General features: G+C 39.6%; 1 protein-coding gene and 2 non-coding genes across 3 annotated transcripts in view; all 3 read left to right on the top strand.

Annotated features, from left to right (window-relative positions):
* Nucleotides 1–21,153, top strand: part of LOC127441912 (condensin complex subunit 1-like) — a 32,103-nt gene extending 10,950 nt beyond the window's left edge. The window contains exons 10-32 of the mRNA XM_051699477.1: nucleotides 6,514–6,711; nucleotides 6,790–6,924; nucleotides 7,130–7,217; nucleotides 7,377–7,572; nucleotides 7,670–7,788; nucleotides 8,035–8,247; nucleotides 8,466–8,640; nucleotides 8,736–8,820; nucleotides 12,578–12,714; nucleotides 13,242–13,374; nucleotides 13,465–13,540; nucleotides 13,645–13,848; nucleotides 13,931–14,091; nucleotides 14,203–14,311; nucleotides 14,427–14,550; nucleotides 14,623–14,778; nucleotides 14,953–15,130; nucleotides 15,455–15,549; nucleotides 15,808–15,888; nucleotides 16,003–16,186; nucleotides 18,452–18,608; nucleotides 18,702–18,815; nucleotides 18,990–21,153. Coding sequence (XP_051555437.1) covers nucleotides 6,514–6,711; nucleotides 6,790–6,924; nucleotides 7,130–7,217; nucleotides 7,377–7,572; nucleotides 7,670–7,788; nucleotides 8,035–8,247; nucleotides 8,466–8,640; nucleotides 8,736–8,820; nucleotides 12,578–12,714; nucleotides 13,242–13,374; nucleotides 13,465–13,540; nucleotides 13,645–13,848; nucleotides 13,931–14,091; nucleotides 14,203–14,311; nucleotides 14,427–14,550; nucleotides 14,623–14,778; nucleotides 14,953–15,130; nucleotides 15,455–15,549; nucleotides 15,808–15,888; nucleotides 16,003–16,186; nucleotides 18,452–18,608; nucleotides 18,702–18,815; nucleotides 18,990–19,069 — 3,198 coding nt within the window. The 3' untranslated portion in view covers nucleotides 19,070–21,153. The remainder of the gene's footprint in view (nucleotides 1–6,513; nucleotides 6,712–6,789; nucleotides 6,925–7,129; nucleotides 7,218–7,376; nucleotides 7,573–7,669; nucleotides 7,789–8,034; nucleotides 8,248–8,465; nucleotides 8,641–8,735; nucleotides 8,821–12,577; nucleotides 12,715–13,241; nucleotides 13,375–13,464; nucleotides 13,541–13,644; nucleotides 13,849–13,930; nucleotides 14,092–14,202; nucleotides 14,312–14,426; nucleotides 14,551–14,622; nucleotides 14,779–14,952; nucleotides 15,131–15,454; nucleotides 15,550–15,807; nucleotides 15,889–16,002; nucleotides 16,187–18,451; nucleotides 18,609–18,701; nucleotides 18,816–18,989) is intronic.
* LOC127443247 (small nucleolar RNA U85) lies at nucleotides 4,161–4,459 on the top strand. Its single transcript, XR_007897639.1, has one exon. It is a non-coding gene; the product is annotated as a small nucleolar RNA U85 (small nucleolar RNA).
* LOC127443246 (small nucleolar RNA U85) lies at nucleotides 12,818–13,131 on the top strand. The gene has a single exon (XR_007897638.1). It is a non-coding gene; the product is annotated as a small nucleolar RNA U85 (small nucleolar RNA).
* Nucleotides 21,154–22,800: the final 1,647 nt, after the last annotated feature.

Here is a 22,800-nt window from a genome sequence, read left to right as displayed (position 1 = left end):
CCCAATTTGGAATTCCCAATGCACTTTTAAGTCCTTGTGGTCACGTAGTGATTCGTCTCAGTCCGGGTGGCGGAGGATGAATCCCAGTTGCCTCCGTCTGAGATCATCAACCCGTGCATCTTATCACGTGGCTTGTTGAGCGCGTTGTCACGGAGACATAGCGTGTATGGAGGCTTCACGCCATCCACCGCGGCAACCACGCTCAACTCGCCACACGTCCCACCGAGAACGAACCACATTATAGTGATCACAAGGAGGTTACCCCATGTGACTCTACCCTCCCTAGCAACCGGGCCAATTTGGTTGCTTAGGAGACCTGGCTGGAGTCACTCAGCACGCCCTGGGATTCGAACTAGCTAACTCCAGGGGTGGTAGCCAGCGTCTTTACCACTGAGCTACCCAGGCCCACCTGCTTTGGATTTTTTGATGAATGAATCATACTGTATGATTCAGCCCCAAAGAACTGCTTTAAGTTCCTCCCAAGCCACACCCACAGAGGATTCTGGGGACCGGTTGGTCTCCATATAAACATTGATTTCATCCTTCAGCATTTGTTGGAATTCAGGATTTTGCAAAAGGGATGCATTAAAGTGCCAACTATATGATTTCCTTTTCTCCATATGTGGCAACACCTCTAAACTCACCAGGGTGTGATCTGAGACTAAAATGTTTCCAACAGATGAAATGAGGGACTTGGATAAAAAAAAATCTGTTCTAGAATAAATCTTATGGACTGATGGGGAAAAAAAATGCATAGTCCCTACCAGATGGGTTCAAAAGTCTCCAAATATCTGTAAGACCAAGATTTTTACACATCCTGTAAAGCATCAATGTTGCTCTAGGGGGCTTACACACTTTTGCTTCTATGATCTATGATCTCCTCCCAATATTATATCATGAGGGGTGCCAGCGGCTTGCAACATCCCTTCAAGATCTATTAAAAAGCCCTGATCCTCCTCATTAGGTGCGTAGATATTAGCCTAAATAAGACTTTGCCCCTGAATTTCTACTAAAACAGTGACCCTTCCTAATTTATCTTTAATCTGTTTGAGACATTTGGATTGTAGATGTTTACTTATCAATGTAATGACTCCCCTGTTCTTACTTGAGCCAGCACTAAAGAAAACATGTCCACCCCATATCTTCCCAAATTTTTCTGCTTCCTGCGGGGAAATATGCGTTTCTTGAAGAAACACTATCATATTTCTTACGTTTAAGAAAAGAAATAACTTTCCTCCTTTTTATGGGGTGCCCCAACCCATTCACATTCCACGTGGGGAGAGACAGTCTACTCATAGTAACATTTGACATATTAGAAAAAATAGATTGTGTGTTAAAAATAAAATTATAAAGACCACATTCCAAAATTAGTGCAACAATCAAACCCCAAACTTTCCCCCCGAATCAAACAAACAGAAAAAAGAAAAACGTGTGCATTAACCCAGCGCACGACAGTGTCAACTGGCGTCCATCCCTCTAAACTCAAACAGTCCATGCACGCCTACGAGAGCCCCCGCGACAACTTTGCTGTCGGATTGCTCAAGTCCGGTGTTTCTATACAAATTTTGTGAGACAGAATTACCCAACAGAATATAATCTATAAAACACAGTCCAGTCAATAGGCGGGATAAAAACAAAGAACGTGTAGATTCATCCACATAACTGTCCCGAAGGTGTATTCCTCCACAAAACAAATTCCAGCCTCTAGCGGAATCAGCACACACACACATACAAAAAAAAAAAGAGGCCGTTCAGTTTCCTCGGGCTGTCAAATTAATGTTCAGTGAGCCGTCCCATTCGGCTGTTACATGAGTGCAACAAATGTCCCAATCACTCCAATGTCCTGCAAGAAATGCTCCACAAAACAAACTCCATCCAATAGGAGGTATAAGCACAAAGAATGTGCAGATTCATCCACAACACTGTCCCGAAGGAGTGCTGCTACACAAAACAAACTCCAGCCACTAGGCGGAACCAGCACAAAAAGAAACAAAAAAGGCGCTCCATTTCCTCGGACGGTCGAGTGAATGTTCAGTGAGTCAGGCTCACTCGGCTGCAACGTGAGCACCACAAATTAACGTAGTCATTGACTTTATGAAGTACAACGCATGTTGGGGACATGTAAATTCTTTACGGCCATCTTCTATTCTCAATTTGGCCGGGAACATCAGTGCAAATGCGAACTTCCGTTGATGTAAAATGTTCTTGCATTCTTTGAATCGATCACGTTTCTCTCTTTTCGAATTCAAAGTCTGGGAACAAGAAAATGCTGTGGTTCTTCCAAGAAAGCCTTCCTTTACTCCTCGGCTCGTGTAACACAAGATCTTTACCGGATGATCTCAGAAATTTGGCAAGAATTGATTTGGGCCTGTCTGCCTCAGCGGATCGCCGGGACTCTGTGAGCTCGCTCGATTTCCAGCTTATGGCCTGTTATGTCAAGCAGATTTGGAAAGAGCCCGTCTAGGAATTCCACCATATTCTGACCCTCTGCTCCCTCAGGAATTCCAACAATTCAGATGTCATTCTGCCGACTAAGATTATCCATGTCTTCCAACTTTTCCCAGACGGGCTCCAAATCTGTTTTGGTCATTAGCGGATTAGCAGCTAATTCCCTCTCCGATGACTCCAGATAATCAATCTGTTTCTCGACATCCCCCACTCTTGTAACCATCTCAGTGAATTTCGTCTCCATGGCAGTGATCGAACGACATATTGCAGCAAGATCCTCCAAGTCAGCAACGACCTTCATCAGCATTGCCGATACGTTCAGCAATTCTCACCGAATCTCTTTCACCTCTCCGGCCAAATTGACTCCCTGCTCCGAAGCCTCCAGGGGGGCATCAGCTTGAGCACATAAGTGTCTTTTAATGTCTCCAGAGCCCAAGGATTTTAAATTCTTTGACACGTTGTCTTAGAACCATTATGGATCAGGGTGTATCAAATCTCACTGGTTTACATCATTAACAGTATCAAAACTAGCAAAGTGCGCAGAGCTCACCGTTCACACGTCCGAACCTCGCATGGCGTCACCAACTGACACGTGTCAAGCATCTTTAAAAGGAACGCCCCGGTGTTAAATCTTAAATGCAGTTATATTTAATGCGTTGTAGCTTTATTAAAGTTCAAATAATATGGAAGCAGATAATTTAAATTACTACAAACTCCGAAACTGGCATTTCTCTGTGCAGTCAGTGCCTCTATTGCGCAAATGTCCCATCTAAGGGAGAGAGATTGAAACTGCACCTGGCTGATGCACACTCTGGCGAGGGGACGCTCGTCCCTCAGGCACGCTTGCTGCAGCTATATTATAACATGATGGCTCCCGATTTGAGTCAGAATATGTCACTGTGTATTTCTTATTGTGAAGAAAATTGGCAATACGCAGTTTTATTAATGAGTTGTTTTTTTTTTGTGAGTTAAAGATGGATTGAAGTGAACAGAAAGGTGAGAGAGGGTAGTCTTTGCCCCATTATACACTGCCCCATTGATTTGTTTTTGTTTTGGCCTGTTTTCCAATATAAATATCTAAAACTCCTTTAAAACAATGTACATTTTCTTTAGCAGCTATACTGCAGAAGAAAAAATGAATGAAGAATGTTGAATATAATATTAAAAATACAAATATTTTAAAATATCTAAAAATCCTCACCCAAGAAGCAGCATATTTAGACTTGCTTTTAGAGAATAGATCTTGAATATAAGTATATTTTGTCTTTACTGCACTTGCATAAGTATAACCAAGTTAAAAAATACACTTATATTTAAGATACATTTTCTTAAAGCAAGTCTAAATACCTTATGTTGCTTTTCAAGTAAATGTATCTTGTTTTAAGGATTGTTTGACAATTTTAAATGGAAAACAAGACAAAAACACTTGATAACAATAGGATTTTTTTGCAGTGAATTTCTTTACTGAATTAAACTTAATAAAAATTATTTTTTCCCCTTTAATTTAGTGAATGTCATTTTAGAGGTATTTTTAAAAGATTATTTTGTCTTTATTGTTAGTAAGCACGTTTAATACAATCTTTTAAGTCAGGGCACAAGCTGAATAATTAGCTCTTAACCAATGATTAATCGTTGCAGTAATCACCGAATAATCGTTCTAATAATTGTTAGATTAATCGATTATCAAAATAGTCATTAGTTGCAGCCTTACTGCCCAGTGATGAGACCAAGGTGAATGTTAGCCCATTGAATTAGAGTCTGAACTCTACTGTATTCCCATTGGCTGGTAATCTTTGCTGAACAGTGAAGATTTGCTGTCTTGCTGTAAGGGCCAGCCTACATTCAACAAGCTCTTCCCTTTTGAATTTTTATCCTTTCAAGAAATTGGAAAAGAGACCGAGGGGTGGGTGGGTGGGTGGGTGTGCGTGTGGTTGTGTGAAGGATCATGGGGTGCGTCTCAGTTCTCTGTAGTAATTCTGTGGACACTACTCTCTCTGGTTGTCTGAGGGCAATCTGGGAAACTAGGGGTGTAATGATCCATCGATCCAATGTTATAGATACAACGTGTAAATATCGATTAAGAATTTTTTTAAGATGTACCTTTATTTTAATACTCTCATGTCAGCCATGTACGTATGCACTTCCGTCAGGCGATGAGGCAACCTTATTACATTCATTTGACTTTGAGCATTAAATATGCTTTTCATGTGGGACACAGATGTGCATGGGGTCTTTGAAGCCAAATTGCGCTCTGCTATCAGTGCGCACGCGTCAACCGGGCTTCCCGCGATACGCGAGCTCCAGTGACGGGGTCAGTGTGAGCCCATCGACCGGGCGGGCATTCCTTAAAATGTGAGCTCTCCTGACAAATGCAGAGCGGCTCACATGCGTGATTAATTCGCGCTTCCAGCGATATCGTTGCGCATGCGACCCATTTGAATTTTACATTAGAATTTGCTATTTTAAAGTACCATGGAGCAGTTCAACCATTATATGAAACATCTTGACAACGGCATTCTGAACAGCACTAACGAGAGACAGAGAAACACCTGCTCAGCATCAGTTATAAGACTTTACACATCAATACCCTTACTAACATTTATTCCAGTTAACTGTAACAGAATTTTTCATTACAACTGTGGAAGTTGTAGCCAAGAAAACCACGGATGGCACGGATAGTTGGAAACAAGTCATGGGTATCCAAGTATTTTGAATTGGACTAAACTGAAAAATTAGCTGTCATCAAACGAGTGATGATCACTTGTGACTTTATTTTTATATTATTTATCTGTAGAGTTTTTTCCAACATCTGAAGTACCTTATTTTGTTGTGGATGTCCCAATATGTATACAGAGAGCTGAATAAAATAATCAAATTATATTTTGGTTGCATCTGAGGGCAGATTTTTTTTTATTATGTAAAATAGGCACATAATGTCGGAATATCGATTGCAGACCCCTGAATCGAATTGTATCACGGCAGACTTTGAAGTATTGGCAAATATCGGATCGCAGGCCAAGAGAATTGATTCAAGATCATATCGTGATGAAACGTCCAATTTACACTCCTAGAAACAACACAGGATTTCATAATCTTGTCAAGAACTTTTTTAGCCATCTTTCACGATTATGAAATTTTGCTGACGTTTAATTGTCTGTTTTAGGGCTGTGACCATTAATTGTCTGTCTTTGGGCTTTCACGATTAATTGTCATATAAATTGTCAATTCATAAGGTGCATGTGTGCTTCATACACCTTAAGAAGGCATTTTTACATATTTAACTTTAAATATATAAATCAAATAATTAAAAAGGCTTAGACATTAAAAATAATGTTATAAATATGAATACTTGAAATATGTCTCTCTTTGGACAAATTTTATTCTGTTGGTTTTGTAACTCATGCATTTTATATATATATATTTTTTTTTTTTTTTTAATCTATGTATTATATTATGCAATAGTAAAATATTTCTGTCCTAATTTCTTCACTTTCACATGTTTTAATGCTCTTTGTTAAAACCCACAAGCCCTTATTTCTCATGAAGCAAAACCTTTCATTTCATATTTTTTCTCTCCACAGAAATAGAGTTAGCATGCGTCTCCTCTGTCACTGCGTGTCATTAACACACTATGAGCAGGAACATTTCCCATTATACGATTGTTTAAAGTGAAGCCGGTGCGCTTTGCGTTCACTATCAAAGTTGATATTTGTTCGTTTTTTCACGGGAGTTTTGTGCAAGATGGCTTGTGCATCAGAGCGCTTGAAGCACTTCGCGCTCTCTTCCAGACAGGAGCTGCTCTGGTTGACATCTGTGATGCAGCTCAGTGACGCTCGGAGGTCAACTGAACGACACACAAATTCGCCGTTCATGGCATTTTTATATTCGCTTAAAATTCCCTTATTTGGTCATTAAAATGTGATTAGAATTTGCACAATCGATCAAATAACCACGATCAGATGATTTTATTTGCGACAGGCCTACCATGCATATTAAATATTTTCAAGTATGCTTCTCGTGTGTGGGACTGTGTGCTTTATTAATATGTTGTGTGTGTTTTGGCAGAGTCCAAGCCTGCGTGTGGCCGTGTGTGAGGTTCTCGGTGAGGTTCTGGTGCGAGTTTTGACTGGCGATAAGCTGGATGATTCGGCACGTGCGGACCGAGATCGTTTCCTGGACACGCTGCAGGAGCATATTCATGATGCGCATGCACACGTCAGAGCCCGCGTGCTGCAGGTCTACACGCGTATTGTCAATAGCAAGGTATGTGTTGTCATTTCAGCAGATAATGCCATGTGTTTCCGATAGGATGCTCTTAAGATATAATTCCCCTTCTCTCAGGCCTTACCACTGAACAGGTACACTGAGGTTATGGAGCTAACCGTTGGTCGCCTTGGTGATAAATCTGTCCATGTGTGCAAGAGTGCCATACAGCTGCTGGCTGCCTTCATTGCTCACAACCCTTACAGCTGCAAGGTACAAACACGCACAACTAAAACAATTGATACCTACGTGTTCTGTGCATGTGCATCTACTGTGTGGATGCCAGTCAATATTCATCTTTAGAAATTTCAAACAATCAACTTTCAAAAATAAAATTCTTTTTTTTTTTTTTTTTTCTTGTTTTCTTTTTAAACTCATGTCTATAAAAATCTTTTTTTTTTTTTTTTTTTTTTTTTAGCTGAGTAGCAAAGACCTGAAGAAGCCTCTGGAAAAAGAGACAGCCAAACTCAAGGAAATGAGAGATGCACAGAGAGAGCAAGAGCCTGGTACACATCCTGCCTTTTTAATTTGATTCCTCTCAGTCTTTAGCTACTTCCTGCCTGAATGACTTTCCATGAGTGTTGTAAATGCAGTAGTCTTATCTTATCTTTGTGATATGCATTAATCTATTGCCCATCAGCTATATTATTTTACTTTGTTTGTAGTTGCAGTGATCACAGCAGCTGATCTTTGGGAAGCGATGAAGCCTGAGGTGGAGCTGACAGTGAAAGCACACCTGGAGCCCAGCAGTGAGGATGAGCGTGATAAAGAAGAGGAGGAAGAGACCGAAGGAGAGGAAGAGAGGAGCGACAGAGAAACTGCTGTCCAAATCGCACAGCTTCTCCGAGAAAACAAATACAGGTACATGTGTGACACATGCATATTAAATTGTTTCATACACTTACATGTCCATACAGACACACAAGAATGAGGTGTATAACTGTGTGTGTCCATGCAGGAAGGCAATTAATCTGTGTATGCGGGCCCACTCACTGTTCCCAGAGTCTTCATTCTTCTCTGCACTGGCCGACCTGAACACAGAAACCCTCATCAACGCACTTGCAACACTTTTCATAGGTAAGTTTTGCCTGGTTACTTGTTATGTAGCAAATGCCTTTTATCCAAAGCTGTTTCCACTACATTAAACTGTCTTGCAGCAAGAAGACTAACTTGTTCATGTGTCCCACCTGCCTAGAACTGAACCTCATTCCTTTATTAGCAGCCCTGATGTGTAGTATTTGACTCACACTGCACAATTCTCCCATCTTTTGAGATTAATAAGCCTTGCTGTTACTGAGATTTGGCGCTTCTCTTTCTTCTCAGGTCCAAAGCAGGAGACACCCGAGGCTGGAGCAAGCAATGCACCACCAACCCCACAGAAAGAGGGTGAGGGAGGAGAAAATGAGGGGAGAGAGAGTGAACTGAAGAAGCAGGAGATGTTGGTTCAGTATTTGAAAGACACAGAGAGCTTCGCTCTACAGGTGGAAAGAGCCATTGCAGTCATTAACAACATGCTGTACTGGAAAACAACTACAGGTAATTACTACAGATAATACTACTACTGCAATAACTTCTGCTGTAGTTTGTCACCCCAACACTTCATACCAACAACTCGGCTACAATAGCAGCTCAGCTAGGCATAATTGATGTCAGGTTTCAAGAACATGCTAAACATGAAAAATGTCATTTATGTTTAACACTCAGACAGAGTGTGTAATCCTCTCTAATTTCTATTTTATTTTTTTCTCTCTCAGTGGTGCAAGAGGCGGTGCAGTTCTGTGTCACAGCATTTGAGTTTAGTGTGGCTGACTCTGTGTGTGGGGTCCGGAAGATGCTGCCTCTGGTCTGGTCCACTGACGTCGCTGTCAAAGATGCTGTGATTCAAGCCTACAGACGCCTCTACCTCAATCCTCACGGTGACAGCACCAGGTATGCCTGTATTTAAGTGCCTTCCTCAAGGCTAAAGGAACATATTGGTATTATTGAAGCTCGAAGCATAATTTTTGTTTGTTTTTGTTCCTCAGGGCAAAGGCTCAGACTCTAGTGGACAGTCTGTCAGAGCTGATGGTTGATTCTTCATTAGGGACCATCCAGTGTCTGGAAGAGATTGTGAGTATCAAGCATCTTTGCACTCTTTTCCATTGGACATTATTGCATCTATTTGTGGATGCACTGATAAATTGCCCAAAACTTGTTTTATAAAAAAATAAATAAAACATAGTCTGGACACACTGGGCTGAAACTGAAAGTGCCCTTTTTATGTCATCCAGTTGCGCTTGTTGTCTAGAACTTATTTGTTGTTACTAGGCCAGTCATGATTATGAAATAATCATCAGATCTTGGTTATTTGAGAACAACAATTATTGTGCACTTTTAAATTCCAATCACATTTTACTGTCCAAATAATGGACTGAACGTTGTGTTTGGGTGTCTTATTCAACTGAACGGAACTGTATCACTGAGCCACACAGCGGACTGCACTAGGTGCAGTACGTGAAGCTTTAACCATTTCTGAACTGGACTTGAAGCACTGTCTGTGATGCATGCACCATCTGCGGAGGTTTGCACCAAACTTCCGCGAAAATATAAATGAGGATTTTAGTGAATACAAAGCGCTCCGGTTTCACTTACTTTTAACGATAGTGTAATGGCAAATGATATTTGTCATTGTGGGTTCATACATGCAGTGTTAATGACATGCAGTGACACAAAGATGCCCTGTGTCCAGACTGAGAAGATAGAATGAAGCAACACAGAATCTCAAAGGTCTTCATGTGAAATAAGGGCTTTTAAGTTTAATTGGAGAGCAGTAAAGTAATGTGTGAAAGTGTAGAATTTTGGATAGAAATATTTTACTATTGCATACTTTAATAGCTATTCAGGTTTGCTGGGTTCCAACAACAACAGTGTAAATGCAAAATGGACCAAGCCTAAAGTTGACCAAAAAGAGAGAGAGATATTTTTAGTATTTTTTAATATTTTAATATTTATAATATACTTTTTAATGTCATTCAGAAGGTTTTAAAGACTTTAAGAATAGTTCACCCAAAAATGAAAATTCTTTCATTATTCACTTATCCTGAGGCCATCCCAGATGTGCATGACTGTCTTTCTTCAGCAGAACACAAATTAAGATTTTAAAAACAAGAGAGCTTTGACGGTCCAAAAGTTATATTTAGGCAGCATAAAAGTAATCCATGTGACACCAGTCGATCAATGAATGTCTTCTGAAGGAAATCGATAGATGTAAGAAACAAGTCGATAGTTAAAATGTTTTTAACTTTAAACCGGCGCTTCCATCCAGAGCTCTGATGCGGTTTGAAATGGCCAAACTCTCGCATGACACGCATTCTTCTGTTGTAAATAAGCGGCACTTACGAATTCTTCCGTGAACTCGCCAATGTGCTTATGTCATGCTTCGCGTCAGCTGCTGGCAGGAAGCGCTTTTTAAAAGTTAATAACGTTTTAATTATTAATTTATTTTTTACACTAATATAAACACAACGATTTACTTCAGAAGACATTCATTGATCGACTTGAGTCGTGTGGATTACTAATGCTGCCTGAATATGACTTTTGCATCATCAAAGTGCTGGCACCCGTGTACTTCCATTGTAAGGACCTGACAGAGGCTCCATCTTCTAAAAATCTTAATTTGTGTTCTGCTGAAGAAAGACAGTCATACACATCTGGGATGGCATCAGGGTAAGTGAATAATGTGAGGGTGAACTACTCCTTTAAAGGAAATCATGTAAAAGTTCAATATAAATAAATGACTTATTTATCAATGTAGTGTGTACACAAGGTGACAACACTCACATTTTAGCCATTGCTGTCACAAAGCGCTAGAAGATGTGATCACGCCAAATATCAGTAGATTAAGGGAGAAACAACAGTGGATGTGCAAGTCAAGAGCGCATGTGTGAGGATGTCTGAAGAATATAAATACATCTTTATGGGTCTAAACTCCTGAAGAGAAATAATCCAGTGTCACATAGCAGTTGTAACGTGCATGTGCCAACAGCCTGTATATGTGCAAACAGTTATATGGAGTAGACTTGCCACGGTATCATAATTTTCACGCCGGTGCGGTGTTCATGTTCAAACCGACTAACACCAGTTTTACCTCTGGTTGGACACTAGGTGGTACTATGGAGTAATTTTCGGTAAGTAGTAGCCTACACAATAATGCAAGGCAGCTTTATTTCAAACTTTGAACTTTTTTTATTTTAACAAAAAATTACAATGAAACTAGGGGGAAAAAAAAAACTGAAATGAAACTTGTTCAACTTTTTGAAAGATGGCTTTTCAACAGTTGTGAAGGGCAACATCTATTTGGCAAAGAACCTTCATGCATTCTCTCCATCATGGGCTACCGGACGGGTATTTCGTTGTTTGGGCAAATACATCACTTATTGTGGGTTGTTGAGTGTTTAATGTTGGTGTTTTGTTACCTTTCATCCCAGGACCCAGTTTAGCTGCTTCGGAAGGGTAATGACTTTGTGTGTGAATAAATTCATTTGTTCCCTCCTATAGGGTGATATGCAAGAAATATGTTCACAATATTTGTATTATATGTGTATATATAATTACAATATCTAATTACATCGTCAATCCCCTGGCTGAGGGATCGGTGAATATTCTTGCTTTAGTGATTTTGCATTGAAAATTAAATTCATTTATTTAAAAAAACAAAAAACTTAAACCAAAGACATTTCTAAATTCAAATTTCACTTCAAACGAAAAAGCAATTAAAATAACGAAGTGGTCAGAAAAACATTGATAACCATCTTTCCATTTATACGTCTATGACAACGGCGGAAAATTAATAAAACATTAAGATGATTAATGATGATGATAATCACTGAAATATAAATCATGGTTCGAGGTGAACGTGTTTTTGTATTATTTTATTGTTTAATCACAGATATATAGTCTATATATAGAGTGACCCTGCAGAGCTGCGCTAACAACAAACTGCTCCGTGGAAATGAAGCGAACTGAACTCAAAGCACCTCCTGAGCTGAGATGGTCTGAGGTAATTTACTGTATTGTCATAGACGATACTATTCTTGCAACAACAAAAAAAAAATTCAGAAGACTGAAACAAAGAGTGAGAACCCTTTACATACGCGTGTTCCACGAGACCACACGCCTCGAACAAACAGCACGTCAGACATGCGCATAGACTGCTTTTCTGTCATTGTTCTTAAAAATATATTAGTGTTTCAAGCGCGTGTCTGTGTGTCTAACAGCATTTCTTGTGTTATTCCAAATCCGAGACGTCTTACGGTTACCATCCATGCACATTATATTCACTACCTGCAATTAAACGTCTTCTGTCAGTGTGCGTACTTTGCTGCCTGTGTAATTTGATAAGTTGGTAAAGAACATCTGACTTTCATTGTGTTATTTAGGTTCATTTATCATGGGTCACAAACTCTTCATCAGGCAACTATTCTTTATTTAAGGTTATTTTATTCATTAGGCTATTGTATTGATATTGGATGTTCCATTCATAATGTTTCCACCGGTATCAAATTTTACACCAGTGTTGTCACTTGTACCGAGTAAAACTGGTAACACCATACACAGTGGCAACCCTAATATGGAGTATACTTTGACAGGCTTGCGTATAACTGTACACAGATGCTGAGCATTGGCGTCAAAAGGTATGTATAGCTAAGGCTTTAGTCAGCAACCACTTTCCTGGGATAGCATACAGCTGAACCTGGATTGCTTCACACATGCTCCCCCCCCCCTCTGCATCAAAGTTTCTGTTGAAGTAATTTCTGTTAATTTTCTGCTCCTTTATATTTTTATGTTTTGGTGCATCCCTACCATTATATTGTTTTCCTCTGTGCAGGTGCAGGAGTTTTTCAGCAATGAGAGTGCCCTGCAGTCTTCTGTTGTGCAGGTTCTGTGGGAGAGGTTCTCTGGTAAACGAGAGACTTCAGCACTCCACAGAAGAGCTGCAGTGCTTCTGCTGGGCATGGCAGCACGGTGAGACACTCAAACTTGCACGCAATATTCAGGATCTTATCAGTCAGTATGTGGACTGATTAGATGGCACTAAAACCACAGTATTTATTTATATATTTTTTTTTCCCTGTGATGAGACCAAGGCGAATGTGAGCTCACTGGATAAGAATCTGAGCTCTCCTGTGTTCCTATTGGCCGGTAATCTTGGTTGAGCAATGGAGTTAGGCTGCTTTGCTGTAAGGGCCTGCCTACATTAAACAAGCCCCTCTTCCTCTTAAGTTCTTCCTTAGAGATATTAATGAAAGAGAGATGGGTAGGGTGGTCATAGTGAGTTTGTGTGTGTGTGAGAGAGTGTGAGAGAGAGAAAATGCAGGTCGAGACTCGGTTCTCTATAATGTCTAGTGGGCTATGAGCTTGTTCTTTGGAAATCTGAGGGCAACCATGCCTTGGTTTTTGTAGGCACAGAGATGAAGTTATGATGCTTCCACTGGTGAGGCGTAGTATACAACAATTATACTCATTTGCTTTTTATATGTTTGTGTGTGTAGTGCTGAGAGAGAGGTGGTTCTCAGTAATTTAGACACGCTTTGCTCTGTCGCTCTGGGAGAGAAGGTTGCAGAAGATTATCTTCTGGCTCGGGACACACTCGTCACCATTGTTAATATAACCGACCACGTGAGGGTGCGTAAATACACACATGCACACTAACTGCTGGTATGAGGTAATGTATTTGACTTTTAGTTAAATGTTTTCTTGTATTCTGTGTCTCAGCAATCCAAGAGTATCCCCTTCAGGCTTCCCATGGACCACCATCTCTTCAGCTGTCTGTCACAGGCCGTTGCTGATGGTATGTGGTCCTTAGTACCACTCTTTCTTTGTCAGTTTCATTATCTGTTTCTTTCTCTTAATTTTCTTCTCTTGTTGGTAATGGTTATACCTTCATTTGAACAGGAGTGGTCCAGTCAGACCCTCATTGGCAGCCCTTTATGGAACAGGCTGTCCGTCTCATCTACTTCCTGGCAGAGTCACCTGACCAGCTGTGTTCCCGCCTCCTTCAGCGGTCTGCTCATCTCCTATTGGAGCAAATCACGGAGGGTGGGGAGCCCAACCAATCACAACTGCAGGAAGGCGGGTCTCAGGACTTTGAAGAGCAAGGTAGTGTGGGCACAAGAGATATTGAGAGATTTGTGGATTACAAGTGCAAATGAAATGTGTAACATTCTCTCATTCTCTCTAGTGAATTGTGTGAGTCTGGCCCAGGTGTTGTCACTATGCGGAGCTGTGGCATTCTGGCAGGTATCTCACCTTGAGAGAAGCGTCAGTGCTGAGCTGCGGAGGAGGAGAGGAGAAAAGGAAGAGAAGGAGGAGAAAGAGAAGGCACCTGCCAACAAAGCAAAGGTTAATGAAGAGAGGCCCTTGACTGGTTGTTTCCTGTTTTCTACACACATTTAAGTACTGCTCCTTTTGCTCTGCTGATGAATTTTTTTTTACATTTTTTTTTTTTTGTAGGAGGCTAATGACAGTTGTGTGGAGGAGGAGCTTGGGCTGGTGGGCGCTTCAGCAGAGGACACAGAGGCGGAGTTTATTCGCAAGGTCTGTGAGACAGAGTTACTAGCCGGTGAGTCAGTTTCATGACCTGCTTAGAAATATATATATATAATTTTATTTTTTTGAGTTCCTCAAATTAAGAAAAGCACTAAACTAATCCTTATTGCACGGTGGTCTCTCTATAGAAGGGAACATGTTGAGTGCATTTCTGCCCCTGCTGGTGAAAGTTTGCAGCTCTCCAGGCAGATATTCCCACCCTCAGCTCACCACTGCTGCCTGCCTGGCTCTGTCTCAGTACATGATGATCAGGTATTTTTATACACACACACACACATGTCGTTCATGATATAAGTGATTTAATAACGCTGTCTGTTTCTTTAGTCCTGCTGTTTGTAAAGACAACATCCGTCTGCTGTTCACTGTGCTGGAGAAATCCCCACTTCCTATCGTCAGGGCCAACACCATTGTCGCTCTCGGTGACCTAACAGTCCGCTTCCCCAACATCCTGGAACCCTGGACACCCAACCTTTATGCCAGGTAGTCCACCGACTCATCGATTGTTTATTTTGGTGTCTTACAAACAGGTGATGTGTAGCACTGCACCAAATGGAATTGCAAAAAAATTTCATTATTTATTATATCAAACAGGTTCCCTGATCACTGGTTGTGGTTTAGTTGTGATCATTATTGTGTCACTGTGTTTGTCTTCAGGTTGAGTGATGAGAATGCATCTGTGCGTCTGACCGCCATCACGGTTCTGACCCAGTTGGTGTTGAAGGATGTGATGAAGGTCAAAGGTCAGGTCAGTGAGGTCGCAGTGCTCCTGCTGGACCTCGAGCCACACATCGCCAGTCTCGCTCTCAACTTCTTCAATGAGCTCTCTGCAAAGGTATACGTTGTGCAGATATTCTGCTGACAGTCTCTTCCTTCCTCCTCTATCCAAGTTTTCTGCAAGTCTTAATTTGTAGTTTTAAAGTGATTTATGGCACCAAATGAAATTTCACCATAAATCACTATACTTTATTACATTTTAACCTTGTTTTCGCATGGTGTTAAATAAAGGTATTCTTAAAAAGTCTTAATTTAGCTTCATTAAACCTGTAGAAACACATCTAACAATCTGAGCTGTTTTTTCATCAGACTTATGCTTATGAAAGATGACTATTTAAAAGCCACTATTTAAATTATTTTTATTTTATTTTATTTTTTTCAGGACAATGCCATATATAACCTTCTGCCAGACATCATCAGCCGATTATCTGATCCTGAGCGAGCAATGAAGGAGGATGATTTCAACACCATCATGAAGTAAGAAAACAATGTTGTTTACAAGAATTGCAGAAGTTTCACTTCAGAACAACCTTAAACGTAAACCCATTCTATTTAGCTAGTGTGTGGTGAGCGTACTGGTGCACTATGGATGCCGTTGCATCATCCAGGTGGATGCTGCACACTGGTGGTGGTTGAGAGTCCCCTGTTCACTGTGTAAAGTGCTTTAAGTGTAGTGTCAGAAAAGTGCTATATAAATGTAACATTCATTCATTCATATTTCTCTCTTTCTCTCAGGCAACTTTTCTCTTACGTCACTAAGGAGAGACAGACGGAGAGTTTAGTGGAGAAGCTCTGCCAGCGATTCAGAACAGCAAAGTGAATAAACGTGCATTCACTGTATAGTTTTTGAAGAAATCTTTTTAGGACAGGAAAAGCCTCTGTCCCATGTTTATGTGTGTTTGTGAATAATCACCTGTGTTCTCTCTGCAGGACGGAGCGTCAGTGGGCAGATCTGGCTGTGTCTCTGTCTCTCTTGTCTGTGTGCGAGCGAGGTTTTAAGAAGCTGCAGGAGTGCTGGGACTGTTACAGTGATAAACTCACTGAGCCTGGAGTGTATCAGCCCCTCCTCTCCATCTTGGCTAAACTCCGCCGAAGAGCCAAACCACAGTTTAAGGTATCATACCATCATAGTTAAACTCTTCCAAGGAGGTTTAACTGCATATTACACACTAATATTAGTTAGGGTATGTGCAGTCATTATTATGTGATGCCAATAGTAAAGCAAATTTTTCTGTTGTGAAGGTTAAGCATAAATACACCTGCATCACTATCACACAACCTATGTGATTTATTTATGCATGGTATCTAACATATAATTAGCTTAAAGCAAACCGCAATGGGTTTCATTTAGTTAACTATAAACTCTGATGTGTGTAGTAAAATGTGCAAAACTACCCATTTTTACCAACAAATTGGTCGGTTGTTTGAACGACTAGTCGTGTTAAGGATAATACTGTATAATTAGGCTCCGTTATGGTCACAGGACCCCAATCAGATGCATTTCAGAGGGATATACAGATACTAAACACAGCAATTCAACATGGTAACTAAAGGATATTCAACAAAAATATAGGCTAAATAACTATAACATCTTATTGCACAAATGAGAAAAGCTCAAATAATGAATGTCACTAAACCGCTTATGCACATAATGAATGCAGAATGACACGCTTCAATGTAAACGGAGAGCCTGGGAGTCTCAGCGCGATCCTCGCTGCAAATTCAAAAGCGCAGAACTGCAAGATAATAATGCATGCAATCATCTAGTTCACCATAGAGCAGTTTAACATCTCTAACTGCTACTGCAGTGTCTGACAGAATCAGTAAAAGAATTTAAACTCTCCAAAGCACTTCACAAATATGGGAACATTACTCGCAGCAGAAGATTTAATGTCCGACTGTGATCATCTTGTAATGTGTTGTTGATGCAGCACTTTTATAGTTGAAACAGCAGCGGTGCATAAATGGACTAAACTTATTGCAGATGGTTTTACTTTGCTGACTTATTTACTTGAGGACAGCAAGCTATCATCACGCAAAAACACTCCAAGAAGTTGCATCTCTCAATTAATTTGAGAATTGCGTCTCCCATTAAAACCACCACCATTAAAAATATAGTTAGTAGTTGTTCCCCGTTAAACGACTAGTCAGTTTTTGGACGTCTTGTCAATTAGTCGACCACCGTAGCACATCCCTAGTGTGTATGCAGTATATACAAATTTGGTATTATTACAAATACTTGGCAAAACTATTCACTGCTTCTGCTGCGGAGTTGCTTTCCACCATCTTTCATGTGGCATCCCTTCCAACGCTGCAACTCTGGTATTATTGAGAATTCCCACTGGTAAATACGACTTGGTCATTCATACAGTTGAAGTCAGAAGTTTACATACACCATAGCCAAATACATTTAAACTCAGTTTTTCACAGTTCCTGACATTTTAATTGTAGACAACATTCCCTGTCTTAAGTCAGTTAGGATTTCTACTCTATTTTAAGAATGTCAAATGTCAGAATAATAGTAAAGAGAATGATTTCAGCTTTTATTTCTTTCATCACATTCCCAGTGGAACAGGAGTTTACATACACTTTGTTAGTATTTGGTAGCGTTGCCTTGAAATGGTTTAACTTGTCAAACATTTTGGGTACCCTTCCACAAGCTTCTCACAATAAGTTGCTGGAATTTTGGCCCATTCCTCCAGACAGAACGGTGTAACTAAGGTTTGTTGGCCTCCTTGCTCGCACATGCTTTTTCAGTTCTGCCCACAAATCGGGTTGAGGTCAGGGCTTTGTGATGGCCACTCCAATACCTTGACTTTGTTGTCCTTAAGCAATTTTGCCACAAATTGGAGGTATGCTTGGGGTCATTGTCCATTTGGAAGACCCATTTGCGACCGAGCTTTAACTTCCTGGTTCCTTGACTGATTTCTTTTGATTTTCCTATGATGTTGAGCAAAGAGGCATTGAGTTTGAAGGTAGGCCTTAAAATACATCCACAGGTACACCTCCAATTCAGTACACCTCCTAACAGAAGCTAATTGTCTAAAGGCTTGACATCATTGTTTTGAATTTTACAAGCTGCTTAAAGGCACAGTTAACTTAGTATATGTAAACTTCTGACCCACTGGAATCATGGTATAGTCAATTAAAAGTTAAACAATTGTTGGAAAAATTACTCATGTCATGCACTAAGTAGATATCCTAAACGACTTGCCAAAACTATAGTTTGCTAATATTAAATCTGTGGAGTGGTTAAAAAATAGTTTTAATGACTTAAGTGTGTGTAAACTTCTGACTTCAACTGTATGCACGCAACTCATAAAAATGATGTTTTCAAGGTGTTGTGTTGAAATTAATTTGTGTTTGTGTGTGTGTGCAGGCACAGGTTGAAGACTTTGAGAAGCGATTAACGGCCGTTCACACTAAAGGGCTGGAGAATGTGGAGAGTGAAGGGAGAGAACAGCAGATGGGAGAGACACAGAGCCAAAACATGCACACACCACAGCCACACAAGGGCACTCGCAAAACCACACGGGGTAAGACATGACACATCCGGATGAAGTACATCAGTTCTGACAAACAATAAATTAACACTATCTTTTCTCTCTCTCTCTCTCTCCATTCCTCAGGCCGTGGGAAGCCCAAGTTAGATGACAGTGACCTTGTGACCCCAAAAACAACTCGCTCACGTCCCAAGACTGTTATCAACTTTACCAGTGATGAGGAAGACGAGCAGGAAGATGGTCAGTCCACACTATTACTTGTATCAATGACTAGAACAATCATTGTACTAATTCTAATATTAACAAATATACTGTATAGGACTGATGGTATGTGCATTGTGACAAAGTATATTTTTAATAGAAGTTATAGTTCAGTTTTTACTTTCTCCTTAATTGTGGTTGGTTCTCTTCCAGATGCTGTCATGGCTGAGAGTGAGACGCCTAAAGTGACCACACCCATTGCCCGCACGCGACGCACTCGTCTCAGACACTGAGTGCTCTTGTTATTTTATGTCTGGTTTGGTTTTTGTCTTTCGTATTCAACCTAATGGTTTTAGACTGATGAAAGTTGACTATTCAGTTTTTATTTTTTAATGTTTAATATTTTAGTTGCCCATTCAACATATGTCTGTCTTGGTTGTTTTTATTAAAGATTTTAAACTGTAATGACTGAATGTTTTTTGGTCTACATAATTTGTGTACACGCATGTAGCATTGGTTAAAGTTTGTGTTTCTTTTTAATAAGAGCTCACATTTTAAACTTTTTTTTTTTTTACATTTACTTACTGGTGTATTTTAACGTGTTGTTGAATGGGAAGTATCTTATCCAGAAATACCTGGATAAACGAGTTTTTGTAGTTTAGAGTTTGGCTTTAAAGAGTTAAAATAGTTGTTAAAAGCTGTGTGGATATGGGACTCTAGTTTTGTAGGCGTTCGTTTCTCTGCAGAACTGATAAGACTTGGTGTCAGTCTTCACTGAGCTCAACTTCATCTGGAAGACTGCTTGATCAGAATCAGCTTTATTGCCAGGTATGCTTACACATACAAGGAATTTGTCTTGGTGACAGGAGCTTCCAGTGTACAACAATACAAGACAGGGATAATAAAAAAAATTATAAAAATAATTAAAAATTAAATAAAAATACAATAAAAAGAAAATTGAATAGAAAATAAATTATATACAGAATACACAAGACATATATATATATATATATATAGCTTTGACTGTGCAAATAAAACCTTTAAAAGTACGTTTGAATGTTGCAGGAGACGAACATGAATCTTGAAGGACCAAACTGCGAAAATTAGTTACTAATCTGTCTGAAAGGTCCAGCAGTCAGTCATTTACTAATACACAGCAGTAGTGACCTCTGGAGGAAGAATTTTTAAACTTTATTGCAGTTATTTTGCGTGCATTTGATTGCATTTCGTAAAGCCCTTTATAACCACCCTCTGAAAAACGCCTACAAACGTGAAGTAAACAGTGGCTGCAGATGTGCAGACCCAAAACATCTGCAGCAAAAAACTTGAGCTATTATGAGAACGTGAGACGGACTTACAACTAAAACCTCCTGCACGGTTTAATTTCGCCAAAGATGTGCTCGAGCAGTGGGAAACGAAGGAAAAGGTAAATCAGAGCTCTACGATGTTGTATTGGTATATATGTTTGTTTTTCTCTAAAGTGTGTAATACGTTATTATAATTTCTTGACAAACATGGAGTACTTTACAGATCAGAAATAGCTGTTCATTCTCATTTTAATATAAAAACATAACTACAATTCTGAAGTCCAATTTTAGTTATTGCATTTGTAAATACCACGCGGAAAAATATCCTGTCTATCTAACGGATATCACTGAAATAGGTGTCCTGAAAAATATTTAAATCTTTATTTTACGGCATTAAAAGAATTTGACCGAGGGCCGTTTGTGTTAGCCAATCAGAAGCCTTTAAGACGGTTCTCTACCAATGGCGTGAGTTTGGGGCGGGACTTCTCGTTTTGTCGTCTGTTTGGACATTAGTTTTACAGTTCCGTTTGGTGCCGGTAGTGGTGCAGACATTACAGCATCTCAGAAGATTAACTTTATTATTGAGAGAAACTACTGCTCTTTTAGAATTATATAATGTGATAATCTTGTTTAATGACTTAATCCACTTCCAGAGTGTGGAAAAAGGCTGGAAAAATCAATCTGGACCCCACTCACCCTGCCCATTACCTTTTTGAACTGTTGCCTTCTGGCCGATGCTTCAGAGCTCTGAGCACCAGAACTGTCAGGTACAGGAACAGTTTTTTCCCTCAGGCTATCCATCTCATGAACAGTTAAAACTGCCCCATTGAGCAATAATTAATGTGCAATACACAGCTTAGTCTTTTTATATTATCCAACACACCCAACCTCTTCTGCCATTACATTCCCTTGCACTGTACATAACCGATTTGTATTTAGATTTGCACTACGTGTGTGTGTGTGTGTGTGTGTGTGTGTGTATGTGTGTAATATATGTATATATATATATATATATATATATATATATATATATATTAGTCTATTGTATATTCTATATATACTTTTTTTCTTTCCAATTTTAAAAGTCTTGTTGCTGTTTTTGTATTGTTGTGTACTGGAAGCTACTGTCACCAAGACAAATTCCTTGTATGTGTAAGTATACTTGGCAATAAAGCTGATTCTGATTCTAATGGCTCAACCAGTCGGGACAGTACCGGTAGTTAAGGTGTTAACTTGCCCTGCAAACATTTTTACTGGCCAACACACACACAAAGATATATTTTTATTTTTAGCAATGTATTTTGGTATGTATATGTGCTAGAAAAAAAAAAAAAAAACATTTAACATTTTTATAAATTTTTTAAAAAAAAAGTAGATTTTCTTTTATATTCATGTACTGTATGTTTTCTTTCAAAATGAATTAAAAACAACCTTTGCACGGAAAGCAACGATATTTGATGAAAAACATTACTGATTGGTTTGCTGTTTTCAACCCCCATTCACTGATGTTCTAAGACTATCAAAAGTCAGTCTCACAATTTTAACAAAAACCTCATGTAAGCCAGCTAGATATTATTTCCTTGAAGACAAGTTTAAATCAGCAGTATACAGGTGCATCTCAATAAATTAGAATGTCGTGGAAAAGTTCATTTATTTCAGTAGTTCAACTCAAATTGTGAAACTCGTGTATTAAATAAATTCAATGCACACAGACTGAAGTAGTTTAAGTCTTTGGTTCTTTTAATTGTGATGATTTTGGCTCACATTTAACAGAAACCCACCAATTCACTATCTCAAAAAATTAGAATATGGTGACATGCTAATCAGCTAATCAACTCACGTATTCCTCTTGTTAAGCCACTCCTGAACCACAGACAACATAAGAGGCGTCTTACCTGGGCTAAAGTCCTCTTTTCAGATGAGAGCAAGTTTTGTATTTCATTTGGAAACCAAGGTCCTAGAGTCTGGAGGAAGGGTGGAGAAGCTCATAGCTCAAGTTGCTTGAAGTCCAGTGTTAAGTTTCCACAGTCTGTGATGATTTGGGGTGCAATGTCATCTGCTGGTGTTGGTCCATTGTGTTTTTTGAAAACCAAAGTCACTGCACCCATTTACCAAGAAATTTTGGAGCACTTCAGGCTTCCTTCTGCTGACCAGCTTTTTAAAGATGCCGATTTCATTTTCCAGCAGGATTTGGCACCTGCCCACACTGCCAAAAGCACCAAAAGTTGGTTAAATGACCATGGTGTTGGTGTGCTTGACTGGCCAGCAAACTCACCAGACCTGAACCCCATAGAGAATCTATGGGGTATTGTCAAGAGGAAAATGAGAAACAAGAGACCAAAAAATGCAGATGAGCTGAAGGCCACTGTCAAAGAAACCTGGGCTTCCATACCACCTCAGCAGTGCCACAAACTGATCACCTCCATGCCACGCCGAATTGAGGCAGTAATTAAAGCAAAAGGAGCCCCTACCAAGTATTGAGTACATATACAGTAAATGAACATACTTTCCAGAAGGCCAACAATTCACTAACAATGTTTTTTTTTATTGGTCTTATGATGTATTCTAATTTTTTGAGATAGTGAATTGGTGGGTTTTTGTTAAATGTGAGCCAAAATCATCACAATTAAAAGAACCAAAGACTTAAACTACTTCAGTCTGTGTGCATTGAATTTATTTAATACACGAGTTTCACAATTTGAGTTGAATTACTGAAA

The sequence above is a fragment of the Myxocyprinus asiaticus genome, chromosome 6, assembly GCF_019703515.2.
Source record: "Myxocyprinus asiaticus isolate MX2 ecotype Aquarium Trade chromosome 6, UBuf_Myxa_2, whole genome shotgun sequence".
In the NCBI taxonomy this organism is placed as follows: Eukaryota; Metazoa; Chordata; class Actinopteri; order Cypriniformes; family Catostomidae; genus Myxocyprinus; species Myxocyprinus asiaticus.
This window is presented reverse-complemented; position numbering and strand designations above follow the sequence as displayed.